We start from the raw sequence: 19,749 nt of genomic DNA, 5'->3' as shown, positions 1-19,749 counted from the left end.
ATGAGAATTAGGAGATAAACCACAGCAAAAATCGATCCATTACCAAATATTATTTATTGACAATGCACTATCTGCCTTGTTGGAGAAGGCAGAGCTCACCTAAAAACACTGCAAACAGGTGCAGGTCCATCAGTAAACAGGTCCATCCACCATTCAACAAATGTGTATTCTATACAAGTTGTACTGAGATTAACTGGAGATGTACAAGAATTCATGTGTGCTCTTCATAATCTCCCACTCACCTTAATGGGGATTGATAGAAGATGTTCCTAGTGGATGTTCTTATCCCCTGTATCTTCTCCATTATTTCCCTATGTGGTGTGGCTTGTGACACAAGCTCTAGCTTCCTTTAGGTGACTTTGTAAAGGTGCATCAGTTCCATCAATTTTATTTTAGTTGGTCCATCTGCTTGGCAATGGATTTGGGTACCAGGCACACCTTCCCCCTCTGTGGCATGTGAAAAGTCAGGAGGATTGCTAGGGTCAGTCCCCATCCTTTGCAGTTTCTCAAACAACTGTCGACAGTTTTTCTTCTCTTGCTCACTCATGAGTTCCACATTCAATCCAAAGCGTTTGGTTCCTGAAAAACTCTCCAAAATCTCCAAGACAGAGTCCCGGTCTTTGAGACAGGTATTTTCATTGAACACTGCTAGGAATTCACCTAGGAAACCAAAAGCAAGGTCTGTTTGGAAGATTTGGCCCAGGTTTTGGGATCCAAGTTGGAGCAGGAGCTGGTAGCGTTCTTGGCTGTTTTTCATGCATCTGCGCCAATCTCTGTAGAATTCTGCAGACGTCTTGGGCAGCTGTTCCAACTCCTGGAGGAGGAGAACAACGTCACAGATCCCAACACAAGTGGATCCTGGCCCACTCTCCACCCCACTGGAGAAAGACCTTAACTGACCTTAATGGTGATATTAATTTATTTTGGTAAGGAAAATTGTTCCTATATGTTTAGTTCTCAATATCCCTTTCTACTTTTATTTTATCAGGGATTTGCTGTTATGCTTTGTTATGTCCCAAATAAATAAACGTAGATAATAAAATAAGAAGTATTGCTCAAAAGGAACCAAGGCTCTCCAAACTCCTGGAAAGGAGCAATCTTACCTGAGACAGCTGTACCTCACTCTCTTGTTTCAAGTTTGCTTTAACTGCATGGGAGTTCCACAACACATTTCTCTTCTTCCCCACCTTGTCCTTTTTCTCCAGAGGCCTTAAATGTGATGCTAAAACAATATCCCTGCAAGCAGGAGAGAAAGGGGCATTACAGTAGTACCTCGGGTTACATAAGCTTCAGGTTACACACTCCGCTAACCCAGAAATAGTGCTTCAGGTTAAGAACTTTGCTTCAGGATAAGAACAGAAATCGGGCTCCGGCAGCGTGGCGGCAGCAGTTGGCCCCATTAGCTAAAGTGGTGCTTCAGGTTAAGAACAGTTTCAGGTTAAGAACGGACCTCCGGAACGAATTAAGTACTTAACCCAAGGTACCACTGTATTGCAATTTGGAGGGAAATTCAGCAGCTGTAGCTCAGCTAGTATAATGTTGCAAGGATGAGAAGACATGTATCTGCTGAAATTTCCTCTACATACGTAATTGTTAAAAGTACAGGAACATTATTATTGCATTTACCCTACCTATGCACTGTATGGCCCTGGACATCTGAAACTTTGAGTGGCCACTGGCTGCTACTGATATAACAATATTTGCTGCCTGTAGCTTACTGTGGTGCACAATGCAACATGGAAACAGGTCATAGGATAAGGCTCCATCACTGCCCCATTTTATCTTTGGGGTGTTTTCAGAGATCTTTTAAAAATGCAATCAGTCTTCTTTATCTCAGACATCCAGAAGTCAAGAGTGAGGTCGGGAGAACTGGTTGTATTTCTTTGATAAGACACATATAAGTAATGAATGCACATGACTTTTGCAGTATGCATAATCTGCAGCTGCCTGCCACGTGACTGCATGTTCATTGGGTTAAATTCACAAGCAGTTGACCTCATGGATAAACAGATAGCTGCAGTGCTATTTTCTGGGGGGACGCATTCACAAAACGTTTAGGGGTATGCGTATACCCCTAAACATTTTGTGAATCTTTGTACTTTTGTCCATTTACTGTATTTATTTCCCCCAATTTGAGCTATAAAATGGTGATTTTCTTGAGTAAAAATGAGAGCACCCTTAAACATATTTTTTTTAGAAAAAAAAGCACTGGACAGCTGTACTGCCTCTTGCATCACATCAACTAAAGGGACCAATGGAATTTGAGAAACCTGAATTCTTCATAAGTCGCCACTTTCTGGTGCACTGCTCGGAACTTGGCTTCATTCTCTCTCTGGTACTTTTCATCAGCAGCAATAGCTTCTTCCAACTCTTTCTCCAAAGCACGGAAGTCGATCACACCCTCCATCTCAGGTTATCTAGAAACAACAGGACATTTAAAAAACAAACAACTCTTATCCCGAAGAACTCTAGAAACACATCTCGTGGGAATCAAAGCATTGGGGGGCACCCAAGTGCAGAGAAATTAAGCTATGCTACTAAATGCTAATCCGCGAATATCGCTATGCAGTTCCCACCATAGCTGTCAACGTTCCCTTTTTTTGCGGGAAATTCCCTTATTCCAGCGCTATTTCCTGCTGCTTCCCGCTGCTATCCCGGATTGTTAGATATCCCGTAGACTGTCCGGGACAGGTGAGGCTGTTGATCCCTTATTTTCGAGGCTGCTGATCCCTTATTTTCAAATCTGAAAGTTGACAGTTATGCTTCCCACTACCCCAGGGGCCAAAGGTTCCAGGAGTGGAGATGCACCAAGGGGTTTTTGCTTTCTTCGGAGAGCGAGAACAAAACATTTACAGTAGCTTTGCAATATTTGCTTGATTTTTACAGCAAAGAGCACTGCAGAAGCATATCAATATGGCAAAGCATCGGGTTCTCAGAGGAAGCCCCTGCGCCCTGAGGTGCAGGGAATTTCCCGTGTCCCTTTTAGCTCGGGGTGGGGTGGTATCTCATCCCTCAATTCTAATGCGTCATTCCAAGGACTGGTCGGGTCTACGTGGAAAAACGACCCTGGGTACCACTCCCAGATAATGAGGAACTGAGGTTATTTATTACACCGGTTTAGGGCTCTGCCGAAGTCGTCTCCAAATCCACCCCCGCTTTCCCCGTTCCCCACCCCGCACCGGCTAGGCATCAGGTTTCCATAGCAACGAGGCCTAGGTTTGGTTTCCATAACAACCAGACCACGCCGGGACGCGAAGGACCCTCCGAAGAAAGGAGTTGTCTTCGCTAGTCGCCTGATTATAATCTTCATTCTCTGCCCTCCCACGTCTATATAAGAATCAGAAGATTACGTGCCTCCCCGAACACCGGTATTTTATTTTATTTTATTTTATTTAAATGAAGGGGGAAAGCGACGAATCGGCCAGGCAATAGGATAGTCAGCCTCTTTCGGAGGAAGCGGCGGAGGGCCTTTCCACGGCAGCGTCGCAGCGGCGCGCGACGGAAAAAGAAGAACGTCGCGAGCAACGCGCGCTTCTTCTCTCAGCGAGGGCTCCGTTCTGTGCTGAGAAAGGCGCCGCCGAGGAGGAAGGGAAGGCAGATAAGGTCGCGTAATATTCGGCATGCGTGTGATATAGGCGTTTCTCAGCCGCACCGTGTTTTGTTCCCCAGGCCCCTAAGGACTAGAAACTTGATTTTTAGTAGTAGTAGTAGTAGTAGTAGTAGTCTGTGGTCTTCAACGCCTTTCCTTAAGCGGGGTGGGGGAGGCCGAAGTCCCACTGAGGTCAGGGGTCTATTATGAAGCCTGATGGGCTAAGAAGGGGCACTTGAGTAAACTAGAAGGTACAAATGAACTGGAAATAAGGGCCAGGTGCTACTGTGATGGACAGCTGTGGAAGTTTCTACAGGCGAGGTTCACAATAAAAATAAGCAAATAAGCTGTCAAAAACACAATAAGCAGGAAAACACACTCACACTCCTACACTCCTTATATCTATACTGAATAGCTAGCAAAATTCAGCAATACAAAAAAAAAACAAAACAAAACACACACACACACACACTTTCAGGATAAAAACTGACCTTGCTATACTTGTTTCAAAGGCTTTTCTTCTTTCCAGGGTCCGGCAACATGGATACAGATCTGTATGATGAATTTGGGAATTATATTGGCCCAGAGCTTGATTCTGACGACGATGACGACGAGATGGGTCGGGATTCAAAGGATCTAGATGAGGTATGGGGATTATGCTTCCTCTAAATGTTAACTATACTAAAGGCCACCCAATGGTTTTAGTTAAGGCTGTTGGATGATTGAATATTTGGGTTATTCATTTGGTTAAGTAGTTAATTTAACTTTTTAGGATCATGAAAAAAAGGTGTCACGCTCATTCAAGGAAACTAGCCATGTTACATGGTCGCTTCAAAGGCAACTGGGTGTCCCATGACACTTTGAAGTCCAACAAATAAATTGCACACGCAGGTCCCATTTTACAAATGCTCACTGTGCAAAAATTCACTTACCCCAACACAAGGGATTAGTACCCAAACCTGCCTATGTGCACCACAGATTTTGTGGTCGGGGACGCATTAGAAATTTTCCCATAGAAATCAATGGAAATCATTAATTCTTTATGTGAACATTCACCTAACAATTTCCAGAGAACGCATTGTGTTCATGACGCAGGACCTGAGTGTATGAACTTTTGCAAGCTTGATGTTGCCATCATCAAGTGATGAACATGCACATGGGAGCCAATCCCAAGTTCCATAATTGGGACTGCACTGGATGGAAATTGCTAGAGACCAGCTGAAGGCCCTTTATTCTGTTTTCAGCTCGATGAGGACGACGACGATGATGACATTGGAGACCACGATGATGACCACCCTGGGATGGATGTGGTGCTGCATGAGGATAAGAAATACTATCCAACGGCTGAGGAGGTTTACGGTCCAGAGGTGGAGACCATTGTGCAAGAGGAAGACACACAGCCTTTGACAGGTGAGAAATTATAGAACCAGCTTGTCAGGGAGAAGGCAGGAGTCTTCTGCATAGCATACTGGATCAGCAGTCATTCAGTTGAGCACCTATCTGCAATCTGAAATGGGAAAGCCAAGAAAAATTTTTATTTCCATTGGATTGCTCCATCTGTACTGTTTGCACCCAATGACTGGAGGTAACTTTCGAAGATCTTTCCAAGCCTTAACAGAGACTTCAGTCACAGATACCAGGAACTGAACCTGGGATCAGGGACACGCAAAAAGTTTGTGTTTTGCTCCTTTTTTCTACTTGGCTGAGTGTTGAGGTAGGGCTTTTCTGCTTTTCTCTTTAAAGGGATATTATTTCTTGTGTTTGTTTTCAGAGCCTATTATTAAACCCGTGAAGACCAAGAAATTCTCCCTCATGGAGCAAACATTGCCAGTCACAGTGTATGAGATGGAGTGAGTATAGCTTGTTTGTTCTCTTTTTCTCTCTTTCCCTGTGCAACTCCCTTCTGTTGGTACTTCTAGCTCTCTCACATCTACAGACAAGCAGAGGAGGAGTTAGTAATCATGTTATTCCTCTAAATTTATTCCCAATTCTATTTTGTGGCCTTGGGGCATATTAAAGGTAAAGGGACCCCTGACCATTAGGTCCAGTTGTGGCCGACTCTGGGGTTGTGGTGCTCATCTCGCTTTACTGGCCGAGGGAGCCGGCGTACAGCTTCCGGGTCATGTGGCCAGCATGACTAAGCCGCATCTGGCGATACCACAGCAGCGCACGGAAACGCTGTTTACCTTCCCACCGGAGCGGTACCTATTTATCTACTTGCACTTTTGGTGTGCTTTCGAACTGCTAGGTTGGCAGGAACAGGGACGAAGCAACAGTTAATTCTCCTTACAGTCCAAATAATACAAAGTCTTAACCAGATGTGTTTACTTATTTCTCCACACACCCACTTACAGAATTATCCCTCCATCACATATAAACTCGTTCCAATTACCAGTTCACGGGTTGGGAACCTGAGGCCCTCCAGATGTCATTGAACTACAACTCCCATCGTCTATGACCATTGGTGGCAGGGGCTCATGAGAGTTGAAGTCCAACAGCATCTGGAGGGCCATAGGTTCCCTGCCCCTTTATCTTAATGCTTCTAAAATTCAGGATAAACACCATGTGGTCCTGTTGGTTCCCCCTCCCCTTTCCAGTGATGTGGAAGAAGGGTTTGGAAAGGCAGAGCTGTGGATTAAGCTTGAGAGGTGAAGGCAACTAAGAGTACTTTAAAAAGATAGTGACTGAACTATCAACTAAAAATCAAAGTAGATTATGAAAAGCTTTTTCAGTATATCAGAAGATACTGGTGATTTTGGTTTCTGTGGCAGGGAGGGGGTTGTAACTCAGATAAAGAGAATTATTTTACGTTACTTGGCAGCGTGTATAACTGAAAGCTTCCCTGTTCCTTTGGTCTTCTCTAGTTTCCTAGCAGACTTGATGGACAACTCAGAGCTGATTCGGAATGTTACACTTTGTGGGCACCTGCATCATGGCAAGGTTAGCATCAATTAATATATTTAAGGCAGCTCAGGAGTAGCTGTGGTCCATTCCGTAGATGTGGCAGAATTCTGATGTACTCACTCAGTACATGTGTGGTTCTTGTTTTTGAATAAACTGGATTCAGTGTATGGTTCTCCAGGTTAAATGTTTTAGAGTTCCTTGACGCCCTTCCAAGACTTTGGGCCTCACAGAGTTAGTTCTGTCTACGAGAGCAACTCCTAACACACATACTTCTCACACTTGAGCTGCAGTTATGCCGGAATGGTGTCATCATTTTAGCTTGCTTACTGATTTTTTGAAGCCAGGGCAGTCAATTTAGATAAACTATTAGGGAGAGTCTGCAAGTGTTGCTGGCTTCTCAGTTGCCAGGTCTCTATCCTATCTTCTTTTGTTCACATTTTTATAAAACGGGATAGGGTTGGTGCTAGAATTTATTAATGTTTTTACTGGATATGGAATAACGGTTGTTGATATAATTGTGAGGAAATTGCAAAAGTGCATTGATTGTAGTTCTGAAATTGGGAGTGGGAGTTCAGATTGGGAGTGGGAGAGAGGCAGAGATGCAACATCCTTATGCTTCCTGGACTGGTCACATTTAGCTAGCTAATTCATGCCTTGCCAATTCATTTCTTTTTGTTTCTCTGGCTCCTTCCAGACTTGCTTTGTGGATTGCCTGGTTGAACAGACTCATCCTGAGATCAGAAAGCGTTATGACCAGGATGTAAGTTACCTTTATACTTTGTTTTTAATCCTTTAAGAGGTAGGTTTACGATACTGTTGTCTAAAGATTTAGATGCATATGGGCTAACTGTCAGTTAAAGAGATCTTAGTCGATTCATCATGGGGTTTGTTTGTTTGATTAATAAATCAATTAAGTGTGCATCAATTTGTATACAGTGGTACCTCTGGTTACAAACTTAATTCATTCCGGAGGTCCATTCTTAACCTGAAACCATTCTTAACCTGAGGTACCACTTCAGCTAATGGGGCCTCCCGCTGCCGCTGCGCCACCAGCACATGATTTCTGTTCTCATCCTGGGGCAAAGTTCTTAACCCGAGGTACTACCAAGTTAGTGGAGTCTGTAACCTGAAGTGTTTGTAACCCGAGGTGCTACTGTACGTATATGTAAAAACAGTAGTTTTGAAGCAGATTAAAGATGATGTGTCTTATAAACTTATCAAAGGATGGAGTTTGTTTATACATTTCTAGAACTCAAAACACCAGGAAAATTATCAGCCATATGCTTTGATTAAATTAAGTTGAAGTGATTTGAAGTCTTCATTTTTCTTTCTTCATCCATTATTGATTGCTTTACTGATTGTTTATTTATTGTATGCCTTTGTTGTTTTGTTTAGAATCCTAAACATATTACTTTAGTGTTTGTGTGTGTATGTGTGTGTGTGTGTACACACACAAACACACACAGACAGCGCGTTTTTTCTGGGGGGATGCAGGGGTACGTATACCCCTAAACATTTTGTGAATCCAAGTTTGGCCTCATTGAGGGGCAGTATTTCAATATGAGTAGGAAAATGAGAGTAGCACTAAACATTTTTTTTAGGAAAAAGCACTGTGTGTGTGTGTGTGTGTCTGTGTGTGTATGTAGAGAGAGAGGAGGGGAAAAAAGAAAAAGATGACGTGGAAGAACATACTCCACCTTAAATGATCTGGCTGTTGAGTAAATTTTTTTATTGTTCCTTTCAGCTTTGCTATACAGATATACTCTTCACTGAGCAAGAGGTAAGTCTATCTGCTGCACAGACTTCTCAGCCATTATGAAAGTGCAATGTGGGGGGAGATACAGTACAAGGTGTTGCAGAGAGGTCTGAAATGCATGCACCATGTGTGCTGGATCTCTTGTTGTATTGCTAGTGTCTCCGGTACTCACAGGAAAAATCTTGAGCTTGTATCCAGCTATGTTCTGCTCAGTGTACATCTTATTATTGAAATTATTACACCAAAGCTAGCATTGCCCTTAATTTCAGTGGGTGTATTCCAACTAAGACTAATGCCAGGTGCAATCCTTTGTCTCTCTGCTTGAGTTTCTCATAATGTCAAATTCCATACCAGGTAACCATTTCCCGTAGTTACATGTCAGTATTGTAGTCTGAGGAATGCATACTGTTCTTGGTCATGTCACTGTCCTTTGCCCTCTACGCTGTGCCCTCTAATGTCATGGGCCGCATTTTCAGCCCAAACTCTCAACTTTCACCCCTCTCCCATCTTGACCTTGGTTTCTTTTCAGAGAGGAGTTGGGATCAAGAGCACGCCAGTGACCATTGTTCTCCCAGACACAAAGGGCAAATCATTTCTCTTCAACATCATGGACACACCAGGTGAGTTTGGGTGTCTGGGAGACTCGCCCCATAACATAAAAACTGGCAGGAAACACAGGATAAGGTGTTTTTAAAAAGACTGTTTTCAAAAACAGGCTAACAATGATATAGAGAAATTTATATTATGAAGAAAGTGCAATAATCTCAGACGATGCTTTTCGACCACACACATCTTTTTTGTCTTTTGCACAGCCTGAAGTGCTTAGTGAGGAATAAATTGCCATTTGCAAGCCAGGTCCTTATGTGAATAGCCTCACGGTTGCACTGGAAATGGAGAATTTAAGCATACTTCATTGTGAGCTGAATTGTGGCCAACCCTTAAAACCACCCTCCCAAATTTGACTGGCTTGGGCAGCTGTGTGGTTTTGGGGGTTTGGGTTTTTTGCACCATTCCTTGTAATGTTAGCTTGCTTTCATTCCAGTTGAGGTTTCCATTATAGCAGCACTTACCCCCACTTACTAAATTTAATAGAACTGACTTCTGAGTACAGTAGACGGGCATGGTTAGGATTCTGCTGGAAGTATGTCAGCTCATATTGAATGCAGGATCTGTACATCAAGGAAGTTGCCTCCTACTCCCCAGTACTTGGCTAGATTTGTGAACCCCTGAAAAGGGGCGAGCATTGGGTCACATCCAAGTCATTGTTATGATGCCAGAACTCTCCTGTGGGCTTCAGGTGCTGCAGGCTCTTTCCATCCTCTTCTTTTCTATCATGCTACTCCTTCCCCTTGAACTCTGTCTTGAGCTGTCTCTTCCTTGTCATAGGGCTGTGCAAGGGATATTCCAGATAACCTCTTCTCTGTGAAGCACATACTGCAACTTTCCACTTCTAGATGATTATAAATATATATATTTTCACTCCCTAAAGGTCATGTAAACTTCTCCGACGAGGTCACAGCAGGTCTCCGCATTTCTGACGGCGTCGTACTCTTTATTGATGCTGCTGAGGGAGTGAGTATATGTGGGCACGCTTTTTCGTGGGCTCAGCTATTTCCATCCACACAAGGAGATGTATTGCACAGAAAGGTTGCAATTAAGAGGATTGCTTATGAGAAGCTAGCACCTTTTACTAAGACTCATATCCAGGGCCCCTGGGATTCTGCACCAAGAAACTGGAAGAAGCGGACAGATTTTTAAACTGGAGTGCTGTCGGACATAAATTATGAGAATTCAGCATGCTTCAGATGTGAGAGGGAGGAATTGTCCGCATTATCGACAGAAGACAGGGAGTAAGTTCAAATGCCTGGAAGGCCTTAATCAGGAAATTTTTGGGATTTCCTTCTTTCAAGGCCAGGCATCTTTCAGAGGGGGCCTTAAGGCCTATAATATCACATTGAGGCTGCAGGCAGAGCTAGACATGAAGAAAAGCTATCTGGCAACAGCTGCTTGATGATGACGTTTCTTTGTTGTCTGGCTCTGGTTGGTGTTCTTTCTACAGTAATAGAATCATTTGTTGTTGTTATTAAAGTGTGTTTAGTTTGTCCTATTTTTCAGGGCTTCATATCCTTGAAATTACGTATTTGATTTTAATTTTCATACTGATTCTTTCAAGGAGTCTCCCCCTCAAAACTCATAACGAGCCACACGTTCTCAGTGTCCTCCCACTCCTACCCCATTTCTGGTCTTGAAGAAAAACAGCCCTGTGTCTCCCCCACCCTTAAAAAAAAAACTAATCAGCAAACTACATGACATGATGTTATTTTGCTTCAGGTTTCCCTGAATGCGTAAGTAGCAGCCATGGAGTAAAGATGGGCAAAATTCAAAAGTGTGGTGACATCACACAACTTCCATTTTTCTTTCTAGATGTTCCAGGGAGAAAGATGTGAGGACTGTTTTTTGGTGGCCGTTGCCTATCTCGTGCAATGTTTGGTTCCATCGTTTCCTACAGATCACCAACTGAGTCTCAGTGGTGCAGAGCACCTTTCACTAGCACATGGGCACAGTTATCCATGTCCTGGTAACCTCTAGTGGTGTGTGATGAAGTTTTGTAGGACCAGTTAATAGTACAGTGAATACATCCTTAGTTGGGCAACTTGTATGTACTGCTGCCTGATCAGGGTTGTTCTGAGTGAGGAAGGGATGCCCCTCCCCTTTAGTATCACTGAAGACCAATAGCCCTCTCTGTTAACCAAGAGGGACTGCCCCATCTCAGATTGCCCCATCCTTTCTCCTTGTAATAGCACCAGTTTCCTCCATTTTAGAGGGGTATCTTCTGCTTCTCTCTGCATTTATGTGCTGCTGCACCATAAAATTTAATCTTCCTCCCTCTCCTGCATGTTCATTTCCCCATGTGATTAAGAGCTTTATTTTTGTCCATTGGATGGGGCAGGCTTAAAGGAAGACAATGTTGCATTAAACACATTTTCTAAATGTGGACCTCATGCCGATTGCTGAGCATACACGTTCCTGCAGGCTGCTCTCCCAGCAGGGAAGGGTCAGCGCCCGATTCCTCACGCCCCACCTGGCATCATCTTCTATTGTGTGTCCCCGTAGGTCATGCTCAACACCGAACGGTTGATCAAGCATGCAGTGCAGGAGAGGCTGGCAGTGACCGTGTGCATTAACAAGATTGACCGGCTGATACTAGAACTGAAATTGCCGCCTACTGACGCTTACTACAAGCTGCGGCACATAGTGGATGAAGTCAACGGCTTAATCAGGTATAGCAATGCCAGCATTTATAACATGCATTTGAGAGTTAAGTTAGTTCCATTGACACTCACCATTGGATATAACCATGGATGCAAAGCCACACCCAGCTCACTCTATTAAAAAAAGAGAGACCAACCAAATTTGGGGATTCTTACACCTAATCCTTTTTTTAGGGAATCCCCAATCTTCACCCAGATTTATATTTGCTAAAGTTAGAAGTCCCAGTGTTGGATATAGGTAAAAGTCTACTGAAGTATAGGCACCTAACCTCCATGAAAGTTAAACTTTCATTTCTTCCCCATCACTCCTTAAAGGGGAATTATAATTGTGCCAAAGTTTTTGTTCTCTCTGCTTAACTGGCAGACCTAATTCATTCAATCATTTAAAGAATTGGTTTTTTTTAATATAACTATCAAACATGTATTTACATTTAATCGATTAATTGTAAATGTCAATGCTGGAGTATCCCTGGTGTGTCAGAATTGTTGTTAGACTTCATAAATGAAGTTTTCTGAAATGCTTTGTTATTGTAGCAGCTGAAACTGCTGCCTTTCCCTTTGTGTGTGTCTTGATAGCAGTGCTGCCTGGTTCTGTCTTATTTTAAAACCACTTCTTTGTTTGCAGCATGTATTCCACAGATGAGAATCTGATTCTTTCACCACTCCTGGGCAATGTCTGTTTTGCCAGCTCCCAGTACAGCATCTGTTTCACGCTGGGTTCTTTTGCCAAGATCTATGCTGACATGTACGGTAAGCATTAGCCAAAATGTTCGTGTGCATGTCAGGGGACACCTTGGCTCTTGACTCCTTCTGAAAGGTTCACACAGCCTTGCAGTGAGGATGTGTCTGCTATGTTTGTAGCCTTTTCTGCATTGAAAATCATCTGTGCTTTTTCTGTATGCAACTTATCTATGCCAGTTCTCAAGGTTTCCATCGCGTTCTAGGGGAGTCCTTGGGCTCTGCAAATGGCTGGAGGCGTCAGAGGCAGAGATCTGGTTTGTTTGCCACTTCAGTGATGTCCCTGGGTGCACTACTTTCTCCCATGTAACTAAATGCTTTCCATTCACTCCTCCTTAGTCGTAACAGAGACTGTATTGCCTGCTGTGATCTGCTTTACATACAGCTTATAAGATAGCAATGCAGTTTAGTTAAGAATCTGTCCATCTCTCGATGAAAAGCCTATGTATAAATGCTGCTCCCCTCTGGTCTCCTATATAGGGCCATGTTAGTCCCTTGGCTTGGAGCACACTTCCCATCTCTTTTGAGCCAGTGGGCAGAGATGGATCAAGTGTTGTGAGGACTCCTGGGGGGGCGTTGTTGTTGCACCACATAGATCATACCTTCATCAAGTCCTTCTCAGTGGATGCTGTTAGGACTAAGATGGCGAGGAGAGGTTAGACAAGCTTTGCGCCTGCCATGAAGGTCTTCCAAGGGCAATGCTTTATTTTTCCTAAAGGCAAGAGTGGCAGACATTTGCTTATATGGGAAACTGTAAGGTCAGGACACATTTGGGATGGGGGTAGCAGTGTCCTCTGTCCTTGATGGCCCTAGAGTTTTGTAGGGACAGATTTTGCTCCTCCCCCTCAAGTTGCTGATTTGACCCCAGTTAACTTATGCTATAGGGACGCGGGTGGCGCTGTGGGTAAAAGCCTCAGCGCCTAGGGCTTGCCGATCGAAAGGTCGGCGGTTCGAATCCCCGCGGCGGGGTGCGCTCCCGTTGCTTGGTCCCAGCGCCTGCCAACCTAGCAGTTCGAAAGCACCCCCAGGTGCAAGTAGATAAATAGGGACCGCTTACTGGCGGGAAGGTAAATGGCGTTTCCGTGTGCTGCGCTGGCTCGCCAGATGCAGCTTTGTCACGCTGGCCACGTGACCCGGAAGTGTCTTCGGACAGCGCTGGCCCCCGGCTTCTTAAGTGAGATGGGCGCACAACCCTAGAGTCTGTCAAGACTGGCCCGTACGGGCAGGGGTACCTTTACCTTTAACTTAAGCTATACAATTTGATGGGAACCTGGTGTGCTTGAATTGGATGGCCATTATGTTCTGATAATGTATTTTATGAAATTTTGTACGCCAGCTTGAAGGCAGTATTTAAATAGGTAGCCATAAGTGAAGTAATAATTGAGAGCAGAGCTATTTATGTTTACAGTACCCCACCCATTTATATAGTTTTATGTTGTGTTCCTATAATTTTCTTAGACTGAAGTGATTTTTTTAAGGAACTGGTTAGCATCCATATAGTTGTAGCTGCAGTGATGTACTGCCCTCGTTGTTCTAATTTGCATTCTAATTAATTGCTTCTTTTTGCAACATCAGCATATCCAGGGCAGGTCCAAGCTGGGTACGCAATGGAAGGAATTATGCAGCTTTAAAGGAAACTGGTTGAAGATAAAACTGTCAGTCTGACTCTCAAAATTCACTATATGCTTTAAATCATGTGGAAAAATATGCCACAAAAGCTGTATAACTGGACCCCCTGCCTTCTGTTCATTTTAGGAGACATCAATTACCAGGAGTTTGCCAAGCGCCTTTGGGGAGACATCTACTTCAACCCCAAGACGTAAGGAGCTCTTGCTTTTTATTCTTACTTCATTGTCCTTTTCCATTGCAGCTTTACCTAAACAGTGTAAATTAGCAACCCAAAATAGCAAGTATCTTAAGCATACCAAATGCTGAGATAAAAGACAGAAAATAAGTCAGGTGTTCTCTCTTTGGTGTAAGGATGTTGTAGAGTTCTGTTAACATCAGCCCACTGTTCCGAGGTGAGTCAACACCTCCCAGGTGTGCAGAATAATATTTAAACCAAGTAATGTCATGTGTAGAAAAAAGGTGGACTGTGTAAATAACTCTGGATTGTTCCAGGAAGCAAGCCAAGTTGCATGCTACTGAAAAACGGCTTCCCTATCCCAAATATGGCCGTCTCCTGACCCTGAGTGTAACTCATCTACATAGTCATCCCAAGAGAAAAAATATAGATGCAGTTTCACACTACCCAACATCTAGATTCAGGGGTTGGTCATCTCGTGCATTAGAGGATTGTAGAGCAAAAAAAAATATGGCACTTCTAGTAGTAATAATTCATATTCGTTCCAAGCTTTCTACTCTCCATGGTTGGGAGAATGAAAAAGTGCACACACATGCTTTTTTCCAGTTTACCTCTCCTGGTCCGTGATTAGAAATTTTCTCAAGCATGCAGATAATGGCCACTGGGAAAGGCTTTTTTAACTAGTCTTTAGAAGCACTTAGGTGTTGACCTTGTGTGTTTTTTTAGGAGAAAATTCACCAAAAAAGCCCCAACCAGTAGTTCACAGCGGAGCTTTGTGGAATTCATCCTTGAGCCTCTCTACAAGATACTAGCTCAGGTATGTTTTGGATTCCCATGGATGGATGGATGGATGGATAACACCTGACTGTGAATACACACATACAGAGTATTTATCCAAGAAAATATAGCGATTAGAATAAGAGAATTTATTATTATTAATATTTATTTTATTTTATTTTATTTTGACAAAGTAATAATCATAAATAAATAAGAATAAAAATTGTAACTATCCAACCTCCCAAAATTTCAACACCTCTTGCGATGGTTTGACCCCTTTCCATTTTAACAGTACAAATTCTACAAACACCCTCCATAGCTCCTCAAAATCATTTCTTCTGCATATTCCCCATCTTACCTTAAAGGCACATGTTAATTTATCATTAATAGCTATATCCCACACCTCTTTATACCATTCTTCCATTTTGTATTTTGCTTGCCCCTTCTGCTTCCTAGTATAATATTTTGTGCAGCTGTCAATAAATTTGTGAGCAAGTCCTTCACAGCCTGCGAACCTTCCACCCCATCGTAAATGGATAATAATGCTACCCCTGGACTTTCGGTTAGCTTTAACCTGGTGATTTCTCTTATCTCCTTAAACACCCTTTGCCAAAAAAAGGACATATTTACACCAGTTTAATTTTTTAAGGCAGAGATTTAAATAAATGCTAAAAAAAGCTTTTTTAAAAAGTTAAGCTGCTCCTGGTCTAGAACCTTCTCTGCTTCGATCTTCCGCCTGCTCACTTCCTCGCTTCTGCCCAGGTTGTTGGGGATGTTGACACCACCCTCCCCCGGACTCTGGATGAACTGGGGATCCACCTGACCAAAGAAGAGTTGAAACTCAACATCCGCCCCCTCTTGAGGCTCGTCTGCAAGAAGTTTTTTGGGGAGTTCACAGGTAGGCTTCATCGTACTTCTCTTTTCTCACAGCGTGGTTAATCTCCTTTCCAAAGAGGACTGCCAAATGCATGTGTTGAAGCAAGCTACCTCTGGCTGAGGGATTTTGAGGAAACCCCTTTTTTGGCGTTGAGTTTCAGTGCTGCATTGCAATTTAATAATAATAATAATAATAATAATAATAATAATAATAATAATAATAATAATAATTTATTTATATCCCACCCTCCCCAGCCGAAGCCGGGCTCAGAGCGGCTAACAACTGTAAAAAACAACAACACAGTTTAAATAAAATCAATCAATTAATTGAAATACATTCTAAAATCAATTCATTCTAAAATCAATTCAGAGCCAAATTAATGGCAACCATTGGGCTAGAGTTCTGTGCTGATTACCAAAGGAGGGGGTCAAACTGTGCCTTGGCCAAAGGCCAGGCGGAACAGCTCTGTCTTGCAGGCCCTGCGGAAAGATGTCATGTCCCGCAGGGCCCTAGTCGCTTGTGACAGAGCGTTCCACCAGATCGGGGCCACGGCCGGAAAAGCCCTGGCTCTGGTTGAGGCCAGCCTAACCTCCCTGTGGCCCGGGATCTTCAAGATGTTTTTATTTGAAGACCAGAAGGTCCTCCGTGGGACATACCAGGAGAGGCGGTCCCGTAGGTACGAGGGTCCTAGGCCGTATAGGGCTTTAAAGGTTAAAACCAGCACCTTAAACCTGATCCTGTACTCCACTGGGAGCCAGTGCGGCTGGTATAGCACCGAGTGAATGTGATCCCACGGCGAGGACCCTGTAAGGAGTCTCGCCACGGCATTCTGCACCCGCTGGAGTTACAATAATCAAGTCTGGAGGTGACCGTCACGTGGATCACAGTGGCTAGGTCAGGGCGAGAAAGACTGGCCTTTTTAATTCCAGACAATATTAACCCAGAATAGGGTGGCCTAGTGTATCAATCTAGGACTGGGAAGACATAAGCTCAAATACCCATTTGGTTGTGACGTTTGCTGGGTGACCTTGGGCTAGTGGCTACCTCACAGGGCTATTGTGAGGGTAAAGTCAGGACATCTTGGCTCTTGACTCCTTCTGAAAGACTTGTGTGTATTGTGAAACCCAACCTTGCTTTATGAGCGTCTTGGAGGAGGGTAAGATAAAAGGATCTTGAAAGTGCAGCCACTGTGTTTATTTCTCATTTGCTGCACCCTCCTGCTTGTGAGTCTTAATGGAACCGTAAGGACTGGAGAAGGAGAGTTTCATGCCAGTAGCAGTGAGTTCCACCGGCTAATTATAAGTTATGAGAAATGGTATTTCCATTTTGTCTGTCTTTATATTTGCTGTACCTCAGCTACAGTGGATGATGCTACGTTTTTGTGTTTTGAGTGAGAATTATTAATTTAGAAATCCGCTCCCTTGTGTTGTTTGATCTTGGGGAGACAGCAGGAGGAATCCATGTGTCAAGAGCTGCTAGCTTAGTTCAAGAAGAGTTGGAAGATATCAGTTTTGTCTGGCCTTATCCATCACGGCTGCAGACCTCTGTTTTTCAGAGCGCATGGTCAGCATGCTGCATGAACAGAAAGCACACGCTAGAACAAATTCCAGCGTTTAAGGCTTAAGACGAGTCAATGTGGAAAGTGTTCCTTACAGGTACAAAGTTGAAGCCAGGTGAAAGTTGAAAACTAACACAGGCTTCCTCTTCCTGAAAATCATGCCAGTGTGGTGTAGTGGTTAAGAGCGGTAGTCTTGTAATCTGGGGAACCGGGTTCGCGTCTCCGCTCCTCCACATGCAGCTGCTGGGTGACCTTGGGCCAGTCACACTTCTCTGAAGCCTCTCAGCCCCACTCACCTCACAGAGTGTTTGTTGTGGGGGAGGAAGGGAAAGGAGAATGTTAGCCGCTTTGAGACTCCTTAAAGGGAGTGAAAGGTGGGATATCAAATCCAAACTCTTCTTCTTCTTCAGTTTTTGAACCGCTGCCTCACTCAGTTTTGTTCTCCCAGGCTTTGTGGACATGTGCGTGCATCACATCCCCTCCCCAAAAGCGGGCGCAAAGACCAAGATCGAGCACAACTACACAGGCGGAGTTGACTCGGACCTGGGAGAGGCCATGAGCGAATGTGACCCTGATGTAAGACTTCCGTCTAACTCCCTTTCTTTGTTAATGGTAGTAAGCCCGGCTGCCCGGCTTGCAGGAGAGGGGAAGCGCCATCCCTTCAGACGTTGCTGAACTACAAGTCCCATCATCCCCGGCCATTGGCCATGTTTCCTAGGGCTGATGGGAGTTGTGGTTCAGCGTCATCTGGAGAGCCAAGGGTCCCCCAGTCCTGTTGTGGATGAAGAGCTTCATTTGGCACGTCCTGCTTGTGGACGTCCCACAGGCTGGCTGCGGTGAGAACAGGATCCTGGAGTGGATGGGCCATTGGCCTGATCCAACAGGCTCTTCTCGTGGCAGTAAAAAAATGAAGTTTGGTATTAAATCAGAACTTGGCTCTACTTGGAAGCAGTCTTCTGTATGTCTGTTTTGATTTGGTGGTTTGTCCATCACTGTGTAGATTACAGTGGTACCTCGGGTTACATACACTTCAGGTTACATACGCTTCAAGTTACAGACTCCGCTAACCCAAAAATCGTGCTTCAGGTTAAGAACTTTGCTTCAGGATAAGAACAGAAATTGTGCTCCGGCGGCAGCAGGAGGCCCCATTAGCTAAAGTGGTGCTTCAGGTTAATAACAGTTTCAGGTTAAGAACAGACCTCCAGAACGAATTAAGTACTTAACCCGAGGTACCACTGTATTTTTTTAAGTTATGCAGTTGCTTAGGGTCTATCACCTAATCCATATTACAGTTGTACCTCAGAAGTCGAATGTTTTGGCTCCCGAATGCCGTAGTCCCGGAAGTGATTGTTCCGGTTTGCAGATGTTCTTTAGAACCCAAAGATCCGTCGCTGCTTCCACGGCTTCTGATTGGCTGCAGGAGCTTCCTGCAGCCAATCGGAAGCCGCGCCTTGGTTCCTGAACGTTTTAGAAGTAGAACGGACTTCCCGAACGGATTCCATTCGACTTCCAAGGTACGATTGTATAATTTTATACTTTATGTACCACTCTTTGCACAACCTGTGTGTATGCGAACAAATCTCCACTGTCACAGGGGGAATTTTCAACGTGTTCCCACACTGCATTTATAACATGTATGTAAACTGTTTCTAAGAATGATCTGTGCTGAAATTGACTAAGAGCCCCCAGATGGGAGGGGTGGCCAAACATTGAAGTTTTATTTGTCAGCCACCCAAGCTAGTGGGTCAGAGAAACAGGAGACGCCTGAAGGGAAGGGAAGAGGCCCTTGTGTGCACTCTGAGCTTAAACCCTATTCAACTGTCATGGCTGTGCCAAGAATAGATTTTGCAAATTCTGTCAGGGAGCTAAGTGTCTTAGGTCAAGCTTGATGTGACGGCAGCAGCCACCCTTGATTGTTCATGTCTTTGCCTTGTTCGTGGGTGAGCTGCAGTAGGCACTGACCTCAAAGGGCTGCACAAAAGATGAGAGCGGAACTTGGTGAAGTTGCTTCCCCGGGCTTGAGTTTGGAATTGGAGCTAGGCTGAAGGGGAAAGCAGGCGGGCTGCGAACTTGTGGGGATCTCACTCTCCTCAACATGTGTTCTTCCGGGTAAAATCAGACCTAGCCCTCACCCAGGACTGACGTATGGATAACAAGCATTAACTGCTGCCATTACATCTGTCTGTCTTATGTGTTTGATGTACAACCATTTGAGACATCTGTAACAGCTCCTACATTTCTTTGGAGATCACAGTGCCTTCTACACCCAACTCACAATGCCATAGGTTTGTTATTACAGTGGTACCTCAGGTTAAGTACTTAATTTGTTCTGGAGGTCCGTTCTTAACCTGAAACTGTTCTTAACCTGAAGCACCACTTTAGCTAATGGGGCCTCCTGCTGCTGCCGCACCGCCAGAGCACGATTTCTGTTCTCATCCTGAAGCAAAGTTCTTAACCCGAGGTACTATTTCTGG

General features: G+C 44.1%; 2 protein-coding genes across 3 annotated transcripts in view; one reads left to right on the top strand and one right to left on the bottom strand.

Annotated features, from left to right (window-relative positions):
- Positions 1–35: 35 nt before the first annotated feature.
- Positions 36–3,215, bottom strand: CCDC103 (coiled-coil domain containing 103). 2 transcript variants are annotated; one of them, XM_053361974.1, is made up of 4 exons: positions 3,180–3,215; positions 2,271–2,417; positions 1,104–1,236; positions 36–814 (listed from the first exon to the last, which is right to left on the bottom strand). In XM_053361974.1, the coding sequence occupies exons 2-4, from the start codon at positions 2,405–2,407 to the stop codon at positions 350–352; spliced, it is 735 nt and encodes a 244-aa protein (XP_053217949.1). In that variant the 5' UTR covers positions 2,408–2,417; positions 3,180–3,215; the 3' UTR covers positions 36–349. The 2 variants fall into 2 exon arrangements, with proteins under 2 accessions (XP_053217949.1, XP_053217948.1); XM_053361973.1 differs by having other exon boundaries at positions 3,112–3,186.
- Positions 3,216–3,474: 259 nt separating this feature from the next.
- The window catches only part of EFTUD2 (elongation factor Tu GTP binding domain containing 2), a 29,100-nt gene continuing 12,825 nt past the window's right edge, over positions 3,475–19,749 (top strand). The window contains exons 1-15 of the mRNA XM_053361296.1: positions 3,475–3,603; positions 4,119–4,234; positions 4,834–4,999; positions 5,361–5,439; positions 6,454–6,529; positions 7,188–7,253; positions 8,238–8,273; positions 8,779–8,869; positions 9,739–9,821; positions 11,364–11,530; positions 12,147–12,271; positions 14,015–14,078; positions 14,790–14,880; positions 15,603–15,738; positions 17,724–17,851. Of these exons, the coding sequence (XP_053217271.1) occupies positions 4,130–4,234; positions 4,834–4,999; positions 5,361–5,439; positions 6,454–6,529; positions 7,188–7,253; positions 8,238–8,273; positions 8,779–8,869; positions 9,739–9,821; positions 11,364–11,530; positions 12,147–12,271; positions 14,015–14,078; positions 14,790–14,880; positions 15,603–15,738; positions 17,724–17,851 (1,413 nt within the window). The 5' untranslated portion in view covers positions 3,475–3,603; positions 4,119–4,129. The remainder of the gene's footprint in view (positions 3,604–4,118; positions 4,235–4,833; positions 5,000–5,360; positions 5,440–6,453; positions 6,530–7,187; positions 7,254–8,237; positions 8,274–8,778; positions 8,870–9,738; positions 9,822–11,363; positions 11,531–12,146; positions 12,272–14,014; positions 14,079–14,789; positions 14,881–15,602; positions 15,739–17,723; positions 17,852–19,749) is intronic.

This window comes from Podarcis raffonei, chromosome 13, assembly GCF_027172205.1.
Source record: "Podarcis raffonei isolate rPodRaf1 chromosome 13, rPodRaf1.pri, whole genome shotgun sequence".
Taxonomy (NCBI): Eukaryota; Metazoa; Chordata; class Lepidosauria; order Squamata; family Lacertidae; genus Podarcis; species Podarcis raffonei.
Note: the sequence above shows the minus strand (reverse complement) of the source record. Positions and strands in the feature narration are given on the sequence as shown.

Coding starts and splice junctions, on each gene's coding strand:
- CCDC103 (XM_053361974.1), bottom strand. CDS start 2,407: ATGGAGGGTGTGATCGACTTCCGTGCTTTGGAGAAAGAGTTGGAAGAA. Junction 1,237..2,270: donor GCGACTTATGAAGAATTCAG/GTTTCTCAAATT, acceptor TCCTGCTTGCAG/GGATATTGTTTTAGCATCAC. Junction 815..1,103: donor GTGAGGTACAGCTGTCTCAG/GTAAGATTGCTC, acceptor CTCCTCCTCCAG/GAGTTGGAACAGCTGCCCAA.